Here is a 19,362-nt window from a genome sequence, read left to right on the forward strand (position 1 = left end):
ATATTTATATTATCATTATTAGGCTGACATTATGCTCTGCTAGACTCTAAATTACCACTCAGGAAGGAGCTCCTGGAGTCATTTGGGATAGTTCTGTGAATGTGCAGTAGCTATTAAAAAGTCAAGAAGAACCCTAAGAATGAAGTGGAAGACAAAGCAGAAAACATGTTATGCAAAAATACAAATGTTTTGTATGTGCCTGTTCAGTTCTGGTCCTTCCAATTCAGACAGGCTGGTATCAGAAGTAGTAAAGTTTGATGGAAATAAAAGGCGTGAGGATGTTAGAGATACAGAATAGCTTCCAGATGAGAACCAATGAAATAGACTAGGGCTCTTCAGTGCAGAAAAGAAATGGCTGAATACAAGGTTATGACAGATCTCTGTAACATCATGAAGTGCATGGAAAAAGTGATTAGAGAGTGGTTATTCACAAGTTCCCTTGACACCAGATTTATGGCACACCAAATTAAATAATCTGGCAGAAAATCTAAAGCAATGGGAAGTGTGTTCATGCAATGCATGATTAAACTTAGGAATTCATTGCTACAATATATTGCTGGAAGTATATTCAAGTCCAAAAGCAATTTAAATGAATAGAAGAAAAAACAATTAATTGCTCTTAAATGTAAAGGAATGGACACATTCTCTGGGTCTGAGAGACCTTTAGGTTCAGACTGCCAGAAGCTGGGCAAATATATCGGAAAGCTTGTGCTAATATCATATGCTACCTACACAGCTGCTGCTGTCCATGGCACTGAGCACAGATGAATGGCCTTCCTATGACATGAATGGGAGTAGTGGAGAATTCAAAGCTATAATTTCAAGCAATTTGTTTACACATGTAGGTGAACAATTGGTTTGTGTGTGAGATGAGATTTGAAAATAATCTTGAGAGGTGTAACAGCTGGGAGCCTCCATTTGCTGTGGGACATAAATATCTTGTGGTATGCATGATGTATGGGAAGGATGTTCAGTGTACCCTTTGGAACAACATCTATCACATGATTGCCTGTGATTTCAGGGGACTGGCCTGAGTTATCAGTCTGGTCCTATCAAGGATTATGTTCCTAGCTCTAAAAAATATGGGAAGTTAGTTTCTGCAGAGCAGCTCTGTAGCAAAGGTTGGATTCTGTAATGAATTCTGAAGCTGCTAGAATCCTGTTTAATCCTGGATTCTGATTATAGGATGCTTCATGGACAAATCAGAAATGGATTACAAAGTACCACTGCCCAGTAGCCTTATACCCCAAATTCACAAAGCTTCATGTAACTCATACAGACATAATTTTGAGAGCACACACAATCCTAACCTACGCATATATATATTTCAAAAGTGGGAAAGAGATTCTGTAGTAGGCAGCTAATCAGTAGATACAGCTGAGTGTGACTCATACAGAAAGATTTATTTTAAAGAAAGAATTCATAACTCAATATAAAGCCTTTTGTCCAACTCTAATTTAGATGCTGCTGTTTGGGGACTGCTGCTGTAGAATGTCTGCTTATACAAATTTGATTTTTCAAATTTGCTGCTGTTGGCTGTTTTCAAAACTGCTGTTGGCTGAGCGAGGACCTGTACTAATCCAAAAGTTTAAATGTTACATCATGTTGACAAAGGTAAATGTGGAAGCTGCAGTCCTTGCAGCTGTGGTATAACAACAGGTCACTGCTGAGGTAGTCTCATTTATCATTCAGTCCCCACCTAATCAGTCAAAGGCTTTACAAAGCAGATTAGTGTTCTAAGCTTGCTTCCTTCACCACATTTAAAAAAAAAACAAACAACCTCTTTTTGTGCAGACAGAGACAATATGATCTAAATGTACTAAATGTAAGCCTAATTTTTCATGGTTACTGTGTAATGAAGAATGTGTGTATGCAGATCACTTCAAATGACATACATGTTCTTCACACTGAGAAGTAAAATGTGAGACCTGTATCTGAGAGATTAAACACTAACTGCATTTTATCCCCAAAGCTTTCTGGCCAGCAGTTTAGCTTTGAATTCAGTCAAAAACATACTTTTAAAAGAGGAGGTATAAATATTTGTGCAAAGGATCTTCATTATAAAACTTATACCTGAATTTGGGGTTTTTCTTTGGGATTGATCAATGTCTTTTTCAACTGATTTATCATTGTTAGATCCCTGCAAAACAGGTAAATATTAGTACCCCATTTCACAGATTATTAACTAAGGCATAGAAATCAAGATCAGGTGAAATTACTACACTCTTCTTTGCTGTTTTTCTCTTTTCTAATTAATGTCTGACTAGCTCACAGCTATGGAGGTTAATATTTCAAAAATATTATTAATATGGAGAAGCTTGAGTATTCCCAAGTCCTCCAGATGGAGAATTGGAACAGGTTCTAATGCTACAAAATGGAGGGCAGAGAGGTATTGCGCCCTCTGTTTCTGTTGATTAGCCAAAAAGAGGAGCTATATCTTTGTGGTATTAGCCCTGGTTTGCTTCCTGTCATCTCCCTTCAGAATCTGCCAAGCAGGACTGCTTTCAGGACTGGATTTAGACAACTCAACTGATCTTGGAGAAAACATCAAATGCGGCCACTGCTTAGTATAGCCCTCTTCCCCCAAAGCACCATTATCTGCAGAGTAGATGGGTTTCAGATATCCAGCTACTCAATCTGCCCAAATGGTAACCATAAATAGAAAGGACTGGGTTCTTCTAAGAAGGGTTCTGACACTGCATGCCAAGAACAGATAAGATTTGTATGCAGCCTTAGCTCAGTTTGAGCAGAGGCTCCCTGCCCTTATCGATGCCAGGTTCCAGACACTGTGGGGGTCAGCCTTTGTATTCAAACTGCTCTTCAGCTCTATGAAGGTCCAGTGGCGTAGCCAGCATCTTACAGGCTTACACTTTGAGACTAGTAAGGGTCACAGTGGAGCCATCATTAGAACATCATTAGTGCTAGAACTTAAGAGTTTCTGACTGGGACCTTGGCACTCTTTAAACTCACCTGGCCACAGCTAATAAAGGATCTTCATTATAAGCATGGTTCTTAAAATTTTAGCCCATTAGCTGGTGCCCAGCAACTTGTTCCATCCATGTCTTACATTTATAAATTCACCGTGTAATATTCTGTACTTCTAACAAGTAGAAATAGTTTGTACTGCTATTTAACACAGTCAACATTCAACAGTCATTTTCTATTATACTAGATGTGGTGCTTCACAAAAATGTAGGAAGAGGACCTTTTGAATTTGGGGATTACAACTTCAAGACGTTGAGTGCTCAGTAAAATGTCACTTATTACCATGTAGGACATATTGAGCACCTCAGAGGATGACTTAGAATTTGGCAGCTAACACTGGGATTTTTAATAACATGTGTGACAGTTGTTTTACTGCATGAGTGATTGGAGGGAATAATGCAGAGAAGATGGCCGACTCAGTGTCTCTCCAGGGGTTTGGCATCAAAGCAGGAATGAAACAGCAGTGGGAAGGAAAACTAAGATGTCAATCTGAAGGAAAACAGTGAGTTAAGTTGGCTTTCCAGGTATTCAAGGGAGAGTAGAATATAAGCATTCACATTACAGTGGAAGGCAGAAAGAGAGTAGAGAGTGTTATTAGTGAGAGAGATCTGCTCAAAGGTGGATAATCTGGAAACTATGGCCAATGAAGGGCTACTTGAGGACACGTCTTAAGTTTTAGTGGATGCTGATAAGGAGACACAGAGAGGTAATTAGATACCTGTTGATGTTAAATGTTAAATTAAATTCCATATGACATTTAACAGAAGAATGGCAAAGTGATACAGTAGACTTAAAAATTCAGAAGACATGACAGTTATGCCAGTAGAATGCTAACAGCACAGTACAAGAACTGAAAATAGACTTTCTGCATAGTTTGTTCAAATCTACCTGTTTTTCTAATATGATATTTTTATAAGCATCTAATGTAAAAAATATTTAGTATCTTCTTCTTGATGGGGTTTTTTCATAGCTGAAGAACAAAGCTTATGTTTTCCAAAAGTGACTAATGAATTGGGTGTGTTCATATTTGTGTACCTATCTTGAAACCTCTTTAAAAAGCTGCTTTTTTTTTTGAAGAAACTTTTAATTTTTAGAAATCCTAAATAGCAGGTTTCTTTAGGATGTCTCATTCAGGCCAGCATATATGGCATCCTCTCTGCAAGGAAGAGAGGAATGCACTATTGAGTTGGCATGTTTTACAAATTTTTTTTTATCAGCCCTACAGAAAGTCATCCAGATAACACACAAAAAGGTGTCAAAAGATGTCCATAAACAAGAAGATACGACTGGACTGCACTGGTATGTTACCTGATGGGTTTCTGTATCACTAAGAGAAGCAACTCATCAGGACAGAGTTTGTTCCACCCTGCGGAACATAAACATAAAAGTTGTTCCCCCCCCCGCCCCCAAACAACTGAATTCAGCATTCACTGAATTCAGATGACACTTACATTTTTTGGCATGGGTGGCAGAATAGCCCATTTACTGCTGTGCAAGCAGTATGTATTTTCTGGAAAATACCCCAGGAATCTTGCCTTTGCAAACAGAAGAGACCTTATGCTCTAGCACCTTTGTAGAAAAAGTGATGTTCTATCTTATTCCTGTAGAATTGTTTCTGTTTCTACCATTGCATTTTTCAGTAATCTCTCTATAACATTTCCAGCTAAGCTTATATTAGATGTGTTCGCTCATTACTCAGTTCTGTGGTGGTTTCCACAGCTGTAAGATCAACATGACAAACTATTCTTACCATTAGACTTTGCTGAAACATTTTTTCCCTTGAGTTGAGGTCAAGAGAAATAAATTTTGTACCTGGATAGCTCCAGCAAGTCTGTAATATTAAGAATGTTTTATCAGCACCTGTAGAATTTTTCATATTCTGGGGAAGGCATACTGTACGCTATTTTAAACCTTGTTGTGTCTTACAGTTTGTGGCCAGTGGCTCAGAAGAATTACAGAGTAAACGTGCCATTCATTAAGGACCAAGCGAGTATAATATCAAGGAAGCAGAGGCCCAGAAGGCAGGAGTAAGGATACAAATCTGTTTTTGAAGCACATTATATGCTGTATAAACTCAGCTCTATGTGTGGAAAGCATTTGGCATGCAAATGTCAGAGAGCATGTTATTACATGAGACCAGAGCCAGGCCAGCAAAACCTTGCAGCACACTTAGTATATTTCAATGCAGTGCGAAGGCACTTTCGTGGAAGGATGTGACTGGAATGAAAGACAGTACAAATCCAAATTTAATATAATTTACAAATTTTTTATTCATTAAATTCTTTCATAAATCTGATGAATTAAAAAAACTGTAAATGGTATTAAATTCGGATTTTTACTGAGAATAAGGAGATCTCAAAGTTTGCGTGGGCTCACATCGCTGTATGTTCTGAGCAACACAGGAGCTTACCACAAGAAGTTAATTTGAGTTTTCTGTGTTGTTTTAGTTGCAGCTGCCATATCAGCTCTTTCATTAATAGCAAATCTAACTTGTGTGCCGATATGAGGCAGAAGTTCACAGCAGTACGTGAAGAAGCAGCTTGTTGTTTATGTGATACTCTAGAGCGCCTTGAGAGGTAGGAAGAGACTGTTTTCTGTACACTCTTAAAACACTACACACCTTGCTTCTGACCAGATTTAGGACTTGTCTTCAGGCCTTTTAAAGATGCATTCATATGGATTTACATTAAAATAAGAATATAGGGATGATGATAGAAAGTTTTATGGCTGTCTGTATACAAAAAATATAGAATCATAGAATATCTCAAGTTGGAAGGAACCCATAAGGATCATTGAGTCCAACTCCCTGCTCCTCGCAGGACTACCTAACACTAAACCATAAGACTAGGAGCATCTCTTAGCGACTAATAGATTCATGAACACTTATGCAAACTGTCAGTCACGAGTCACTAACATGTGACTTCTCTCCCCTCAAAAAACATCACTTTAACATATAGATGGCAAAATTCTTGGTAAACAGGAAAAAAATTCAGGCTTTCCCCAAAGTACGTGTTTCCAGATCACCTTTGCAAGGGCATTACAGGTTAAATATTTACAGCAGTGTGTTGGGATATTTCTGAATAACTTTTCTGGAAATAGTTTTGCTAAAAACATTGGATATATTTACTTTGGACATTGTAGTCCTTTTCACCCAAAGACAGAATAATAAATTCAGTCACATACAATCTATAGAGCTGTCTTGTGTTTTCAGTTCAGAGGTCACTGTATTGTTCTTCAACATTACTTTGACTCTTCTTATAGTAACAGTTGCAGCGTCCTCTCTCAAGGCTTCTTCCTAGATCAGTAACATTTCTACCTTGTTGACCAGCCAAAGCCTGTCATCCTTTTTCTTTCACCCAGAAACATTCATTTGTGATGTTTGTGCAAATTCTTTTGTCTCAGTAAGCATCAGACCTTCTACTCATTAGTGTTCTTGAAGGGTGTTATAGGCACAGTTTTCTTTCACCCTCTCACTTCCTCCTTCTTTCCATTCTTTTGTTCCATTTTGTACTTAGATTTTTGTGTCCCCAGAGCTTTCCTTATTTGGAGCTGGGTCCTTGTTTTCTTCCCTGACCAGCTGCTGTGACTGCATAAGGAACTAATCATTCCAGCATCCTGTAGTATGGAAGGACAAGTCAGACAGAAACTTACTACTTGCAGCTATTTTACCATTCTCCATACAGCCACAAAAGCGTATTCAGTTTGATCAGCAGTTGGAGATGAAGCCTCAGTTTGGAAGGATATAGCATAAGTAATTTATTGGAAAGAAAAGCAGATGTTTATTTTTGTTATAACACAGTAGTACTTTTGTAGGAATGCATATGTGAGCACAATCTCTGGGTCAAAATTCTAGCTCGGGTCACTCTATTCCACCTGTCTTCTGTTGTATTTTAAGTAACGTTTTACCCTAAATCACTGTGAAGTGTTCTGTTTGTTTTTAAGCTGTGGATACCTGATAGAAATTGGAGGTTGAATTTTCATTTTAATGTTTTGATTCTGAAGTTTGTTTCTTACATAGGTAAGAAAGCCTAGAGTTGATATAAAATGTAAACACTTTTTAATATGTTTCTAGAAATATGAATGTATACAGAACACTGCAAAAGCAAAAATTGTTGTCAGTGTCCACAGACTGAACGTACAATGTGTTCTTCACAGTCATTGTTTTCTGCCTTCCTTCGTATCTTCCCAGTTAGCTATGCAGAAGTGTGATAATGTTTAAAACACAGCTTTAACTTTTAAGGTTTTTTTTGTAGGAGGCAGGAAGAGCGATGCTGTCAAAAATACCAGGCTTTGAAACAATTGAAGTATTTTAGAAGAGACATGGAAAGAATAAGACAGCTGGGCATGAAAGCCGAAAGAGAACATGATGAAGATGGACTAAAGTGGTAAGGAGGCACAGAAACCCTCAGTTCAAATTAGATGGTTAGAGTCCCAGAGTTCTGCCGTTAGTACAAAAAGCTTTTTTTTCTTTTCTTCCCCCCCCCCCCCCCCCCCCTCCAAAGCAAAGTATCGCTAGAAACCATTGAATCAATTGCTGGAAATGCAGGCTTTTCAAACTGGTAGCAACAAAAATACAGATTTGATCTCTAGGAGCAGATCTCAGCCTGCTCAGCAAATAGGTTAATTGGAAACAGTAACAAAAGGGATAAGTAAGAGTTCCTTTCCAGTCATATTGGGCAAAAAGCACTCAGTCCTTGTGTTTGCACACCCTCCCCAGCACACAGCTTTATAGGAGACTTCTTCCGTCAGGAAGTATGTAAAACACACCGTACCCCGAAGATGAGAGAGATTGTATAAATGTACATGGGTTAGACTCACAACTTCTTACTGGACATTCACAGTACTAAAACTGATGGCAAAGGAGACCTTGACTCTAGCTGTCTATCCATGTTAAAAAGAAAAATATTTCCCTGCCAATGTTTATGAACTGCACGTGGATAATACTGCAACACTTACAAGGGCAAGCGGAGTAATCACCTAAATGCTTCCCAGTACAGCAATTCTGCAGATTACTAGTGTTTCATGTTTGAAAGGATATTGGCTATATTCAGTGATCAGCTTCCAGATACACAGCAGAAATAGCCTACCAGAATACCTCAGCAAGCTTGCAGCAGGTTCCCTACTGCCCTGTCCATGAGAACTCCTTGGACATGGGACTACAGAGAATGCAAACTGCATGGAACCTTTTTTTATCAGCCTGCCCTCTTTTGCTCTCCTTGCTAGTAAGCCTTTTGTCCTTCATAATTTTAGATTACAGAAAGTCCATTTCTAATCTCAGGTTCAAAATGCAGGTGGCCCAGGAACACATCAGTCATGAGTTAATGAATAAACCTAGTCTTGGCCTATCTAGCAGAACTCTGGTTTTAATTGTCAAACATATGCTCCAGCTGTCCCCCAGACTTAAGATCTGGCATGTAAATAATCCCTGAAACTGGAGTGGACGTGGTTTTGCTTTTATACTTATAGTTCCACTAGAAGAAGCCTTAACTGGGGCAAATCTCCATGAGTATAAAGGAGACTATACCAATATGGCTTTTTACTTTTCCCCCTATGCAAGAACAGTAATACAAGTCCACTGTTCCTTCACATGAAAATCGTGCTTCTATAGTGAGGAGGCTGTCTTGCTTTGACCATGCCAGCGCAGTTAGACAAGTATACCTTTCTGCGCGAGGCCTGTTCTGCAAAGTGCTACCCGTGAGGGGTATGAAGAGTGAAATCTCTGGCAAGGCTGGTCAACCCCCTTGTGGAGACACAAAGTCATGACAGAGAAATTGCTTTCACCGTACCACTTGGTTCACTTACAATAGGGCTGTTTTCCCCATACTCTTGCAAATGCTGCCTTGCCACGAAAGCTGAGTCACAGTAGGAACACTTTAGTATATGCTGTCAGTCTAGTTGTCTTATCTCTCTTACAAAGTGAGAAAACAAAATAATATAAAATAGGAACAGTGTGATATAAGGGTACACTGAATATAGCTTCCTTTCTCAGATAAAATATCTTAATGTATGGATGGGTTATAAAAGGCCTGTGTGTGACACGATTACGGTAACCTGGGTAATCTAACCAGTGATAATAAGGAGTTGGCTATACAGCCATACCCATACTAGCAGTGTACTACTGAGTGTAGAACTGGCCCTACTGAAGACGAGAACCTGCGTGTTTCCTTTTCCACTGGTTTGAGGAGGAAATTCCTCACCCCTTTCCTGCTGTCCCAGTAACATATATGCTAAACTGGAGGGAGCCCTTTGCAATGAAAGCCACAGCACACCCCAGTCATGCACAGTCTAGAAGGGTTTGGAACATCAGTCTCCAGGTCTGTTAAAGCAGCACTGCAGAATTTACACAGAACATTAAAAAAAAAAAGGGCATTTTTTTCGCAAGAGTTTTATTTTTATTGCAATGTGTAATTCTCCTTCTGAATCTCTATATTCAGAATGAAATGGTAAAGACTGTGTGTTACAGTGCACTTACACATCAGTGAGATTTATGTCAGCACATAGAGAGAGGAGAATGATGATAGCCCAGGGAAAAGGGATAGTAAAGACGATCAGGAAGTGTGTCAGATCAGGCACTGGAAAATCCGTAGAGGCTAAACAAAATAAATAGAGAAAAGATGAAGAGGACAAATCTGTAGTAAAATTGAAACATTTATTAGGATTTTATTATTTGCTTTCCTACCCAAGTTTGTCATCCAAAATTTAAATGAACAATGAAGAAGCATCTATTTCAATGCCCTGCAAAGGGAATTGGTGCACAAGCCCAATAAAGTAAAGCTCTTTCGCATTATTCACTTGGCATTACACTGAATATTACATTCCCCGAAGAGCCTTTTTTTCTGTGGAAGCTATGGAGGTGGTGAACTGGCAGAAATGCCAGGCAAACCCAGGGTTATTAATCAGATATGAATTTGTTCCCAGGGCTTCTCTTTTATTGCTGTTCTTCATTCTGCTAAAGGTTTCCTGTATTGCTTGCCAGACTCCCAGAGTCTGTGAAGAGTGACCATTATGTACAGAAAATCTTAAAGAAACTGGAAAAATATGGCAAGACTCCTGACTTGAAAATTCATCCAGACACCTTTCTTAAGGCTCTGGCTAATCTACAGGTGTGGGAGCTGTGTTCTCCAGAAATTGCTGCAGCTGTGGAGGTGAGACGAGTCCAGTTCTTGATTCTCTGTGTGATGAGGGTGGGGAGAGCAGACCCCTATGGGTGAAATTCATGCAGTGGAAAGTTACCAGATGAAATCATTTAGGATCTCACTAAATGAAGATGCTGCTATTCACCTTTTACCAGGCACTTTGAACTCCTCAGAAGAAAGATGTTATGACAAGCATTGGATTATTAATCGGTATAATTTTATTATTATGTCATTGTTGATTTATTTACTGCCACAGTGAAAGTGACATCTGTCATAAATTGTTAGGACACTTGAAGAGAAATATTAACTTGCTGTGCCCTGAAAAGGCCAGTCATTCCCAGTTGTTACATCCATGAGCTATTCAAGTAATGTATTACATCACTGATCCAGGAACTCTGCAGATATCTTTGTTTTGCTTCAGCAACGTTAAAAAAAAAAATAAATAATCTGCTTCTCAAGATCTTAAGTTGGGCTCAGCTCTTGTAGTTCTAGAAGCAATTGGCAGAGGAGGAAGGACACAAGAAAGGGAAGAGAATGTATTTAGAATGTATACCGCTATGTAGTCTAACCAGGTAACTAAATTACAAAAAATGGCAATGATGCCACCTTGTGTTTTCTGTTCTCATCACAGTTATTTCCCCTAATCTACAAGACCAAGAGACATCTCTGAGAGGCAGCAGGCTACTGTGCATCTTACATATGTCAAGTGTTATCAGGCCTTAAAAAGGCAAAGGTTTAGCATCCAACATGTTGAGATCAGACTACCTGTATTTTCTTGATGTCTTATAAAAATAGCCATTTTGTCTTGTGCCCTAATTTGCATAGTCACTAACCAGAGAAGCAGCCTTGCTTTAATGTTCAATATATAAATCTCTGTTGCTTGCTGGTTTTAGATCTATTTCTTTGCTGTTTCCATTCTGTTCCCTTTGCATTTTGATCCTTCATATTAGAGAAATACTAATAGAGAAAACCATGAGCATGGCTGAATCTCCTGTCTACTTATTTATACCTTGGTGGTCCTTCTGACCGGAATAGATGAAGGAAACTGTCACATTTTAGAAGCAAGAAGAGCATCACTGAATATGACCTGGCTGATACTGACAGAGATTCCAGATGAAGTTCTTATTTAAATTCAAGTTGCTTTAATGTATGTAGGTAGAAGACAGCTGCAAGTTTAAAACACAAGACTTGACTCGGAAGAATTCAGGATATAAATTGCAGTTGAAGAATGTAGAGTTTTCCTTTTAATTCATTTTAGAGCATATCCAGCTGTTCTGAAAGCTGCATTAAAAAAGTTTTGGTGATATAAAGCACTATACTAACTGTTTGCAGAAGCAGTTACATTTGTTCTGTTGTCACAATGGTCAAATTTCCCACGTTATCTCTCTCTTACACATAAATCAAAAGCTCAGGAAAGAACCTTTTTCTGTTTCAGTTTGTACGTGAAAGTATTGTGCAGATGCCAGAAGAGGATTTCAGCAAGTGGTTTCAGACAAGAGTAGCCTGCCTCAGTGCACAGTCCTCCACCTTTTAATCAAATGGCCAGATGAGATCGTTTTCCAGCTACAACTGTCTTCAAGAAGAAAACTACTGCCTCTTGAGATCTGCTTCAAGCAAGACTGGGGAAGGGGAGTTAACTTCAGGAAGTCCCACTGAACCACTCTTGCACAACTGAAATTTGTCCCTCTATAGTGTTCTGCTGGCCGTAGTCAGGTATAGAAAATAAAAGCTAAATACTGTTGCTCCTTCCTGTATGATGTCTTGGACTCACTGTCAAATTTCAATCTTATCTAACCATGTAGGATGAAGACTGAGTTTCTAATCACAGGTCAGGTAATTTCTTCAGACATTCCTCTAACAATACCTAACAAGCATCTACTCAGTATGGATATACTGATTTCCATGCCTAAATAGCATTGTCTCTGTTCTTCATTTTAGCTCTCCTTTATAAAAAATATCCCAAGCACAGGGTAGTTGTAAGCTTTAAGACAATTCTTTTTTTGCATTAATTCTTTTTTGTAATTTGGATGTTTTATTTCTGCATTGAGTTTACTCTAATTATTCTGTGATTATGGATTAATTCTTGCCTCATTAAAATCAGTATTGAAAAACCAAGCATCCTTAGATGCATTTCCCAAGTTTTCACCTGAAGATATGTTTTCCCCTGATGACTTTAGCATATGTTTGCCATTACTCTGCTGGGTAGAGTAGAATGACACCCCTGAACTCACAGACAGTGATAAATACATGACCTTTGTGAACCTGTCTGGGCTTAACTATGTATTTCATGGTGGGTCACAATTGCTGGGTGATGGAATCAGTGACCCAGTGACCTTCTAAGCTGATGATCTTAATGAGCTGCTTACCTGCCTGGAAAAGCTTCCTGAGGACCCACTGGGGAGAAATACTGTTGATCCTTCAGCTGCAATAAGGGGAAACAATGCCAGCTTAGGGTCCAGGTGAGTACAGTGACCACTGACGTGTAATATGTTATTGATTAATGGCCTTATTTTGTCCCCTTCCTCATTATCAAGAGAGAAATGTTTTTCAAGGAAAAGACCCAAGAACACAGATTTCTTTGACTTACAGCCATCAGAAAAAAGTAAGCTCTTAAAGTTCTGTTGTGCTCCCACTTTTCTCATTCCATATGTGGCAGTGATAAGCTAGTGTTTGTACAGGTAACGAAGCCGTATTTTCCCGTCCATGCTTTTCTTCCCCTCCATCTCAAAATCCAGTGGCAAACTTTCCTCCAAAACTCTGTAGGACTGATCTAGTGCCCAGTGAAATCAGCGGCAGTGCGTCTGCCAGATGAGCGGGATGAGGTCTCATTCTGACCTGTGAGACCTCAACTCCACCGTTCACTGTATTCTTCCATTATTTTTTTTTAACTTCCTTGCAGCCCTCCCTATGTTTTGAGAAACCCTAGTTCTGCTGTTCTTTTGGGATCATTTCACCATGATCCTGAGTCAAGTTTAATTGTCAGTGGTTTTGTGTTACCCTGTGGTAACAGCTGATATTATATGTAAACAAAAAGAAATCTTAATTTAGCAGCTTGGGAGCTCCTGGTTGAACTATGGTTACATGAGGTGAAACACTCATGTTGGTCCTTCCTCACTATATGGAGCTGCAGGTATAAGGTGGTGAGTTTTCCTTAGACATAAGAAATGGAAACAAAGGGGCTTGTCCTCAGCTAGAGTACATGAGCCATGCTGCTGAAATCAAAACTTTATACCAGCCGAGCATGTGACCTAATGTGTCTGCTTGCATATAAGATGAGATGATTGTGCCAAAAGTAATTAGCTAATGTCTGAGCAGCTCTTTGAGCTCCCAAAGCAGGATGCCAATGGTGAATGTTAGGAGTCTCTAATGTCTTTGTGGGATTATGAAATATCTTCTGTAGGTATTCATTTGACAATGGCTCTTCTCTCTCCTGTTGCCACCAGGTAACAAAAGGGACTCCTCCTCTAAAAAGAAAATACATTGTCTTTTCTCCTCCTCCAGCACCAGCCTAACAAAAAATTTTCTGTTTCTTTTACTCTGAGGTAAAGAGCTCTGGAGCAAAATAGCAGCTTCCCTTTTCCTGCTTCCTGACAAACTTACAGTTTCCTCAGGCAAGATCCTCAACCCTACTCAAGTCTTTGCCAGTTTAAAGGACTGAAACAATACAAAGAGGTTAGAGGTCCACTTAGGTTAGAAGACTTGGGCTCTTTAAACTTTTGTGGATTTCTGCTGCAGATATCTTGGATTTGCCCAAATACTTCCGTGAACATCTCACAATCTTCCACTTACTGCTTCAGTAGACCCTTGCAAGGTAGGTTCAAAGTAACCCATTTAACACATTGGAGATGGATGCACCAAGGGTCCAAGCAAATTTGCTAAAGGTCAACAGAGCGTGTGGTAGAGCTGCTGGATTAGTGTTCTGTCCGCTCATCCTTCCTCCCATTCTGATCTGGTCCTTTACAATTTCAGCTAATGGGCCAGTCATTCACAAATTCCATTAGCCAAAACAAACTGTGCAAGCTTGGATTGATCACTTACTTCATGTACTGGAGGGATGTTTGGGGGATTCAGAAATGGAACTCACAGACAGAGAATCTTGATGCTGTTTCCTGCTGCCTGATGTGTTCCCAGTGTCATCCAAGCCCCACCCTCCTCAGATTACACCTCTGTGAAACTGAAGAAAGAACATTTTCCTGGGTCTCACTAGTAGCAGGGCAGAAAGTTATTGTTGCATGAGAATTGCTTGGACATTAGGCTGATAAGTGTTACAGGACAACTCATCAATTAAAATAACAAGTAATGCCTCTTTCGTTATTCTCCCTTCCACTTCACAGCGGTCATGAAATTGTCATCTCTACTCTCTTTTCATAGGAAAGATTTTGCCATGGTAGAAAAGAAGCCAACCCATCCTATTACATCAACAATACTCCCACTGTGTTTTATATTGTAGATATAAAAAAAGAAAAAAAAGTAGCATCTTATAAATAGGGATTATAAAATAAACATCTCTGTTGTTCTTGGAGACAGGCTGTTTTATTGTAAATAAATGTCACATTGTAGGGGGTATTCAGAAATCAGGGTACGTCTTTCTAATTGGAATTTCAGTTTTATGTATCACCACTCTATTCTGCTGTCTTGTAAATTAATGGCACCATGCCAGCCTGTTAGAGATGCAACTATCTTTGGCCTCACACATTAATAACAGCAATTCTTTTTGCTAAGTTTTAATAAATATCACTGTTATAGCATTGCAGAAGATAAAAGCTCAGGCTAACAACTGCCAGGATATTTGGGACCAGCTCCAGTTCCTATGAAGGTCAATGGAAATGTTCTTATTGACCCTGTTGAGTATCAATTACTGTAAAATCAGAATAGGTTGTTAAGACAAATGCAAAGGCTGATCTTGTAACCAGCAGTTGATCTTTTATTCAAGGCACTAACTGAGTGTTTGTAGCCATATTTTTTGCTATGCAGCAAGCCTACACAAAGCAAAATAAAAATACACTTCCCAGTAGGAAAGCTGACCAACCACCAAAAGAAAGTGATCAAAGAGAAGAAAAGATGTGACAGGAATGCAGCTGGGAAGGATTCTCAGATACCCCAACCTTAATTTCCTATCTCTGGTGAGATTTCTTCTCATGCGCCTAAAAGCTCCTCCAAAGAAGGACGAGTGCTGGACTTGTACCAAGCACATGAGGTCACTGATTTGGACAAATCCTTTAGTTGTTCAGTGTCAGAGAGGTTTCTGTACAGACACATTCTTCTTCCTGAAGTCCCCATCCTACTCCTCTATCTACAGACTTCCAAAGACTTGATTTCCTCCTTCTGATGCTAAAAGGTTGAGAGGCCCCTTCAAGAGGTGTTTTACTGGGAAGCATGTCTGAGTAATGATTTAATGATTTAGTACTATTAAGGGCTGGTTTATGGAAAATAGTATCACAGCTGTTTTGAATCATCAGAGTAGAAATAATGACACCAAATGTATATGTAGATAGGACTGTTCTTCATCCACTGCCTGGAGTGCAGTGAGCGGAAGTAAAACTTAATCTTTCCAGCTTTGGCTGGAACTGAATTGACCTTTGAAAGTAATAGCAAGCTCTGTATCAGGGAAGGTTACCTTACCCAGCCCACCAGGCTCATCATCTAGAGAAACTGGAAGAAGTTTTTTGGAAGAGACATCTTCCCCGCTCCATTTCTATTATAACCCACACAAGGGTTGGCATGGCTTGTTCCATCCTGCCCCTCAGTTCTTTGGGTAGGAAATGTAATTTCCTCCTATTTTTAAATTTGCAGCCCTGTATTTGGGTGTTTGTTTTTCTTTAGCACAACCTTGGCTTCCTTGATTTAACTGACTACTTGCTGAAAGAATTCAATGTGTAACCTCCTCCTGAAAAGATCATAAACAGCTGATCACAAGAAGCTGGGAGGACATACCAGGGCCTGAAACACCCTGAAATTGCACTGTTTCTTGTACTCTTCTTAAACATCTGTTATTGGCCAATGTCAAAGATGGGATGTAGATGCATTTTGGTCTACCTGATGCTTGTGTTTTACGACAAACTTGGAGAGAGAGGGAAAAGTTGAGACTGTTGGGTAACTGTCCTGGTTTCAGCTGAGATAGAGTTAATTTTCTTTATAGTGGCTGGTATGGGGCTATGTTTTGGATTTGTGCTGAAAACAGTGTTGATAACACTGGGATGTTTTAGTTGTTGCTGCACTAGTCAAGGACTTTTCAGCTTCCCATGCTCTGCCAGGTGCAGAAGAAGCTGGGAGGGGACTCAGCCAGGATAGTTGATCCAAACTGACCAAAGAGCTATTCCATACCACATGACGTCATGCTCAGTATATAAAGCTGGGGAAGAAGAAGGAAGGGGGGACATTTGGAGTGATGGCATTTGTCTTCCTAAGTAACCACTACGCGTGATGGAGCCCTGCTTTCCTGGAGATGGCTGAGCACCTGCCTGCCCATGGGAAGTAGTGAAGGAATTCCTTGCTTTGCTTTGCTTGTGTGCACGGCTTTTGCTTTACCTATTAAACTGTCTTTATCTCAACCCACGAGTTTTCTCACTTTTACTCTTCTGATTCTTTCCCCCATCCCACCGAGGGGAGTGAGCGAGCGGCTGCGTGGTGCTTAGTTGCCGGCTGGGGCTAAACCACAACAGTAACAGTCCAACATACCTGTGTTACTGTAGCATGTTTGAAGTTGTATTTGTCTATTCATCAGGGTAAGAGGAAGCAGAAAGGATATTCATTCAGGAGCTCTTTCAACAGTGACAAGCAAGGAGCGCTCTTTTGCTGCTATGCCAGAAGGGCAGGGAAACAGCAGCATTCATCCCACTGAACCAGCCACTGAGTTCCATGTTTTGAGGATGCCACCACACCTGTGACTCTCTTCCTCTTTGTGGTAAGTGGCCATTTCCATACTAAAGTGCAGTCTTGAGGAGTAAAAGGCAGATCCTAGATTATTCTGCAGTTGAGAAGGGAAATAAAGGGCGTATTCCACTGCAAGGGAAAGAATTTACTCTTGCACAAAGCAGAGCAACGTCAAAGGTAACTCTTTCCCATCAGAATACGCCTTCCAAAGGAGCTGGCATGCTATAGCTACACAAATCTCCTGCAGGCTTTAGACCAATTACTGCATCAGCCCCTTGCAATTACATTATTTTCAATGGTGTCAGTCCTGATTAACAATGTCAGCTTTCAAGATTCTGATTTTCCATTGTTGAACTAGACTTTTGCAGTGCACTTCATGGGGGCAGGATTAGACCCTAAAGGAGGGAAAGGCTAAAAAAGAAAGGCTTTTTTCTTTGTTGACATGTCTTTCCTTTTTTCCTGGCAAATGGTTGTTTGTTTTCTATGTGATTTATATAGCTTTTCATTAGGGTGGCTATATTTTTTAGTACATAACATTGTAAATTACACCCAACTATATATGATGGATTTAATCATTGTGCTATAAATTGTAGTGGATTTTTAAAAGAACCCATCATGGTTGACAACTGGGGCATCTAATTTATTTCTAGTGCCAGATTACTATAACAGTCATCAAAACATCGTCTTGCACAGATAGTTTATTAGAACATTTCTCAGAATATTCTAACAAATACTTGCCTTTAAGAGGCTATTTCCTACCTATGGTTCTTCAAAACGTGTTTACAAAGTTGGGCAGGTTGCAGCTAAAGGAAATACGTATGGTCTATAATGAAAACTTGGCACAAAAAGTGTGGAGGGAAGAGTACAATGTCCAACTGTTCCCGTTTGTTGTAGGAAAAGAGGAAGAACTGTGACCCATATAATCTAAGTGGCTGAGATAAAAATGACAAAAAAGCAAGCTTTTGCTCTGGAAAAAAGATAGACTTGATTACTGCAGGCTTGCAGTGCATCCTGCTGCACCCTTGTAAAAAGAATCCAGGACATGAGCAAGGACTGAATATTGTTCAACTTTTTTAAAAGCCCTCTTCAAATTCCATAAGAGAATGATCAGATTTTCTCATGCGTGAAGTGTAAAAAGAAAATACTGGAATTATTAAACAAAACAATCATTTAGTATGGAAACTGTGTGGGGATGAGCAACAGGCAATCAGGCTCCTCAGTCATAGGCAAGGAGCATTACCTAGCTAGTCTTTCTCTACAGTTACAGCCCCCCCTATAGCTAAAGGGGACGAGAAGCTCTTCACCTACACAGAAGTCCAGAATCCAGAAGTTCCCACACCCACACAAGTTAGTGCAGGTACTCTGGATTCTGGTCATTTCTGAGAAGCAGTTCTCTCGCTGTTTGCTATAGAGGGGGGCTAAGAGAAATCACCTGACTAGGGGTATATGGCTAAAGCTCAGTTTTCTGAGTAGTCCTCCAAGGAGCATTTTTTTTCTGTGATAGCTTTGCATCTGAATTTTTGACAACCATGGAGCATAGTATGGCAATACTGTCCCAAAATAGAATATTTGCATATTTATCAGTCTGATGTGCTGGTGTCTACCCAATCAGTAGCTTTATCTGTACGGCAACTTGACTTGACATCACAGGACAAGAGTGAACACTGAGTTTATACATTTGAACAGATTTTTTTGAATTGTGATAAATGTAATGTATAAATTAGGAAAAAGAATCATACACATATAATCATATACATCCACGTCACTTCCTGGTGGGCTTCGTATCACAGAAACAGTGTCTCAGTTGCTTTTTTTCCCCATTAAATGATCTCCTGATGCAATAGTTAAATGAGTTCTGGGCTGTGTTCACCAGTGCACTCTAGGCCGCTGCAGTTACACTGAAATAAACCTGGAGTGGCACTGATCAGTCAGATCCAAATTTGATTACTGTTCTAATTACTGTATTTGGGAATCCTTAATGAAAGAAGAGTGCATGTGTATATGTGTGAGAGAAGGAGAGATGGTTCCTATGGGATGCTACACATGGACAAGTGGTAAGTATATTAATTATTTATAAAACAGTTAGTATTCAGCTTATCCCACAAGTTCAGATCTGAGTCCAGATCCAAACTTTCCCTAATGGGTGCATTTAGCCTTTTAGTTCAAGCCCTACCCTGCTTGTAAGTAACATAACTGGCCTAGTCCAGCCACAGAACAATACACATAGCCGTGCCTGTGTGTTGCTCTTGTTTGTATTGTGTGAAGCTGGAGCTGATCCAGAGAAGTCTATGAAGAGATTCCAGACTGACTGTGGGGTGAGCGAGAACTAATTAAATTCATTGTCTGCATCAAATGCCTTAACAGAATG

The 19,362-nt window shown here is 39.6% G+C and overlaps 1 protein-coding gene across 1 annotated transcript in view; it reads left to right on the forward strand.

The window, feature by feature from the left end:
- The window catches only part of CCDC60 (coiled-coil domain containing 60), a 64,771-nt gene extending 53,116 nt beyond the window's left edge, over positions 1-11,655 (forward strand). Inside the window, exons 9-14 of the mRNA XM_072880415.1 lie at positions 4,203-4,284; positions 4,914-5,012; positions 5,439-5,561; positions 7,239-7,370; positions 9,941-10,130; positions 11,557-11,655. Of these exons, the coding sequence (XP_072736516.1) occupies positions 4,203-4,284; positions 4,914-5,012; positions 5,439-5,561; positions 7,239-7,370; positions 9,941-10,130; positions 11,557-11,655 (725 nt within the window). The remainder of the gene's footprint in view (positions 1-4,202; positions 4,285-4,913; positions 5,013-5,438; positions 5,562-7,238; positions 7,371-9,940; positions 10,131-11,556) is intronic.
- The last annotated feature ends 7,707 nt before the right edge of the window (positions 11,656-19,362 follow it).

This window comes from Ciconia boyciana, chromosome 15 (genome assembly GCF_034638445.1).
Source record: "Ciconia boyciana chromosome 15, ASM3463844v1, whole genome shotgun sequence".
Lineage (NCBI taxonomy): Eukaryota > Metazoa > Chordata > Aves > Ciconiiformes > Ciconiidae > Ciconia > Ciconia boyciana.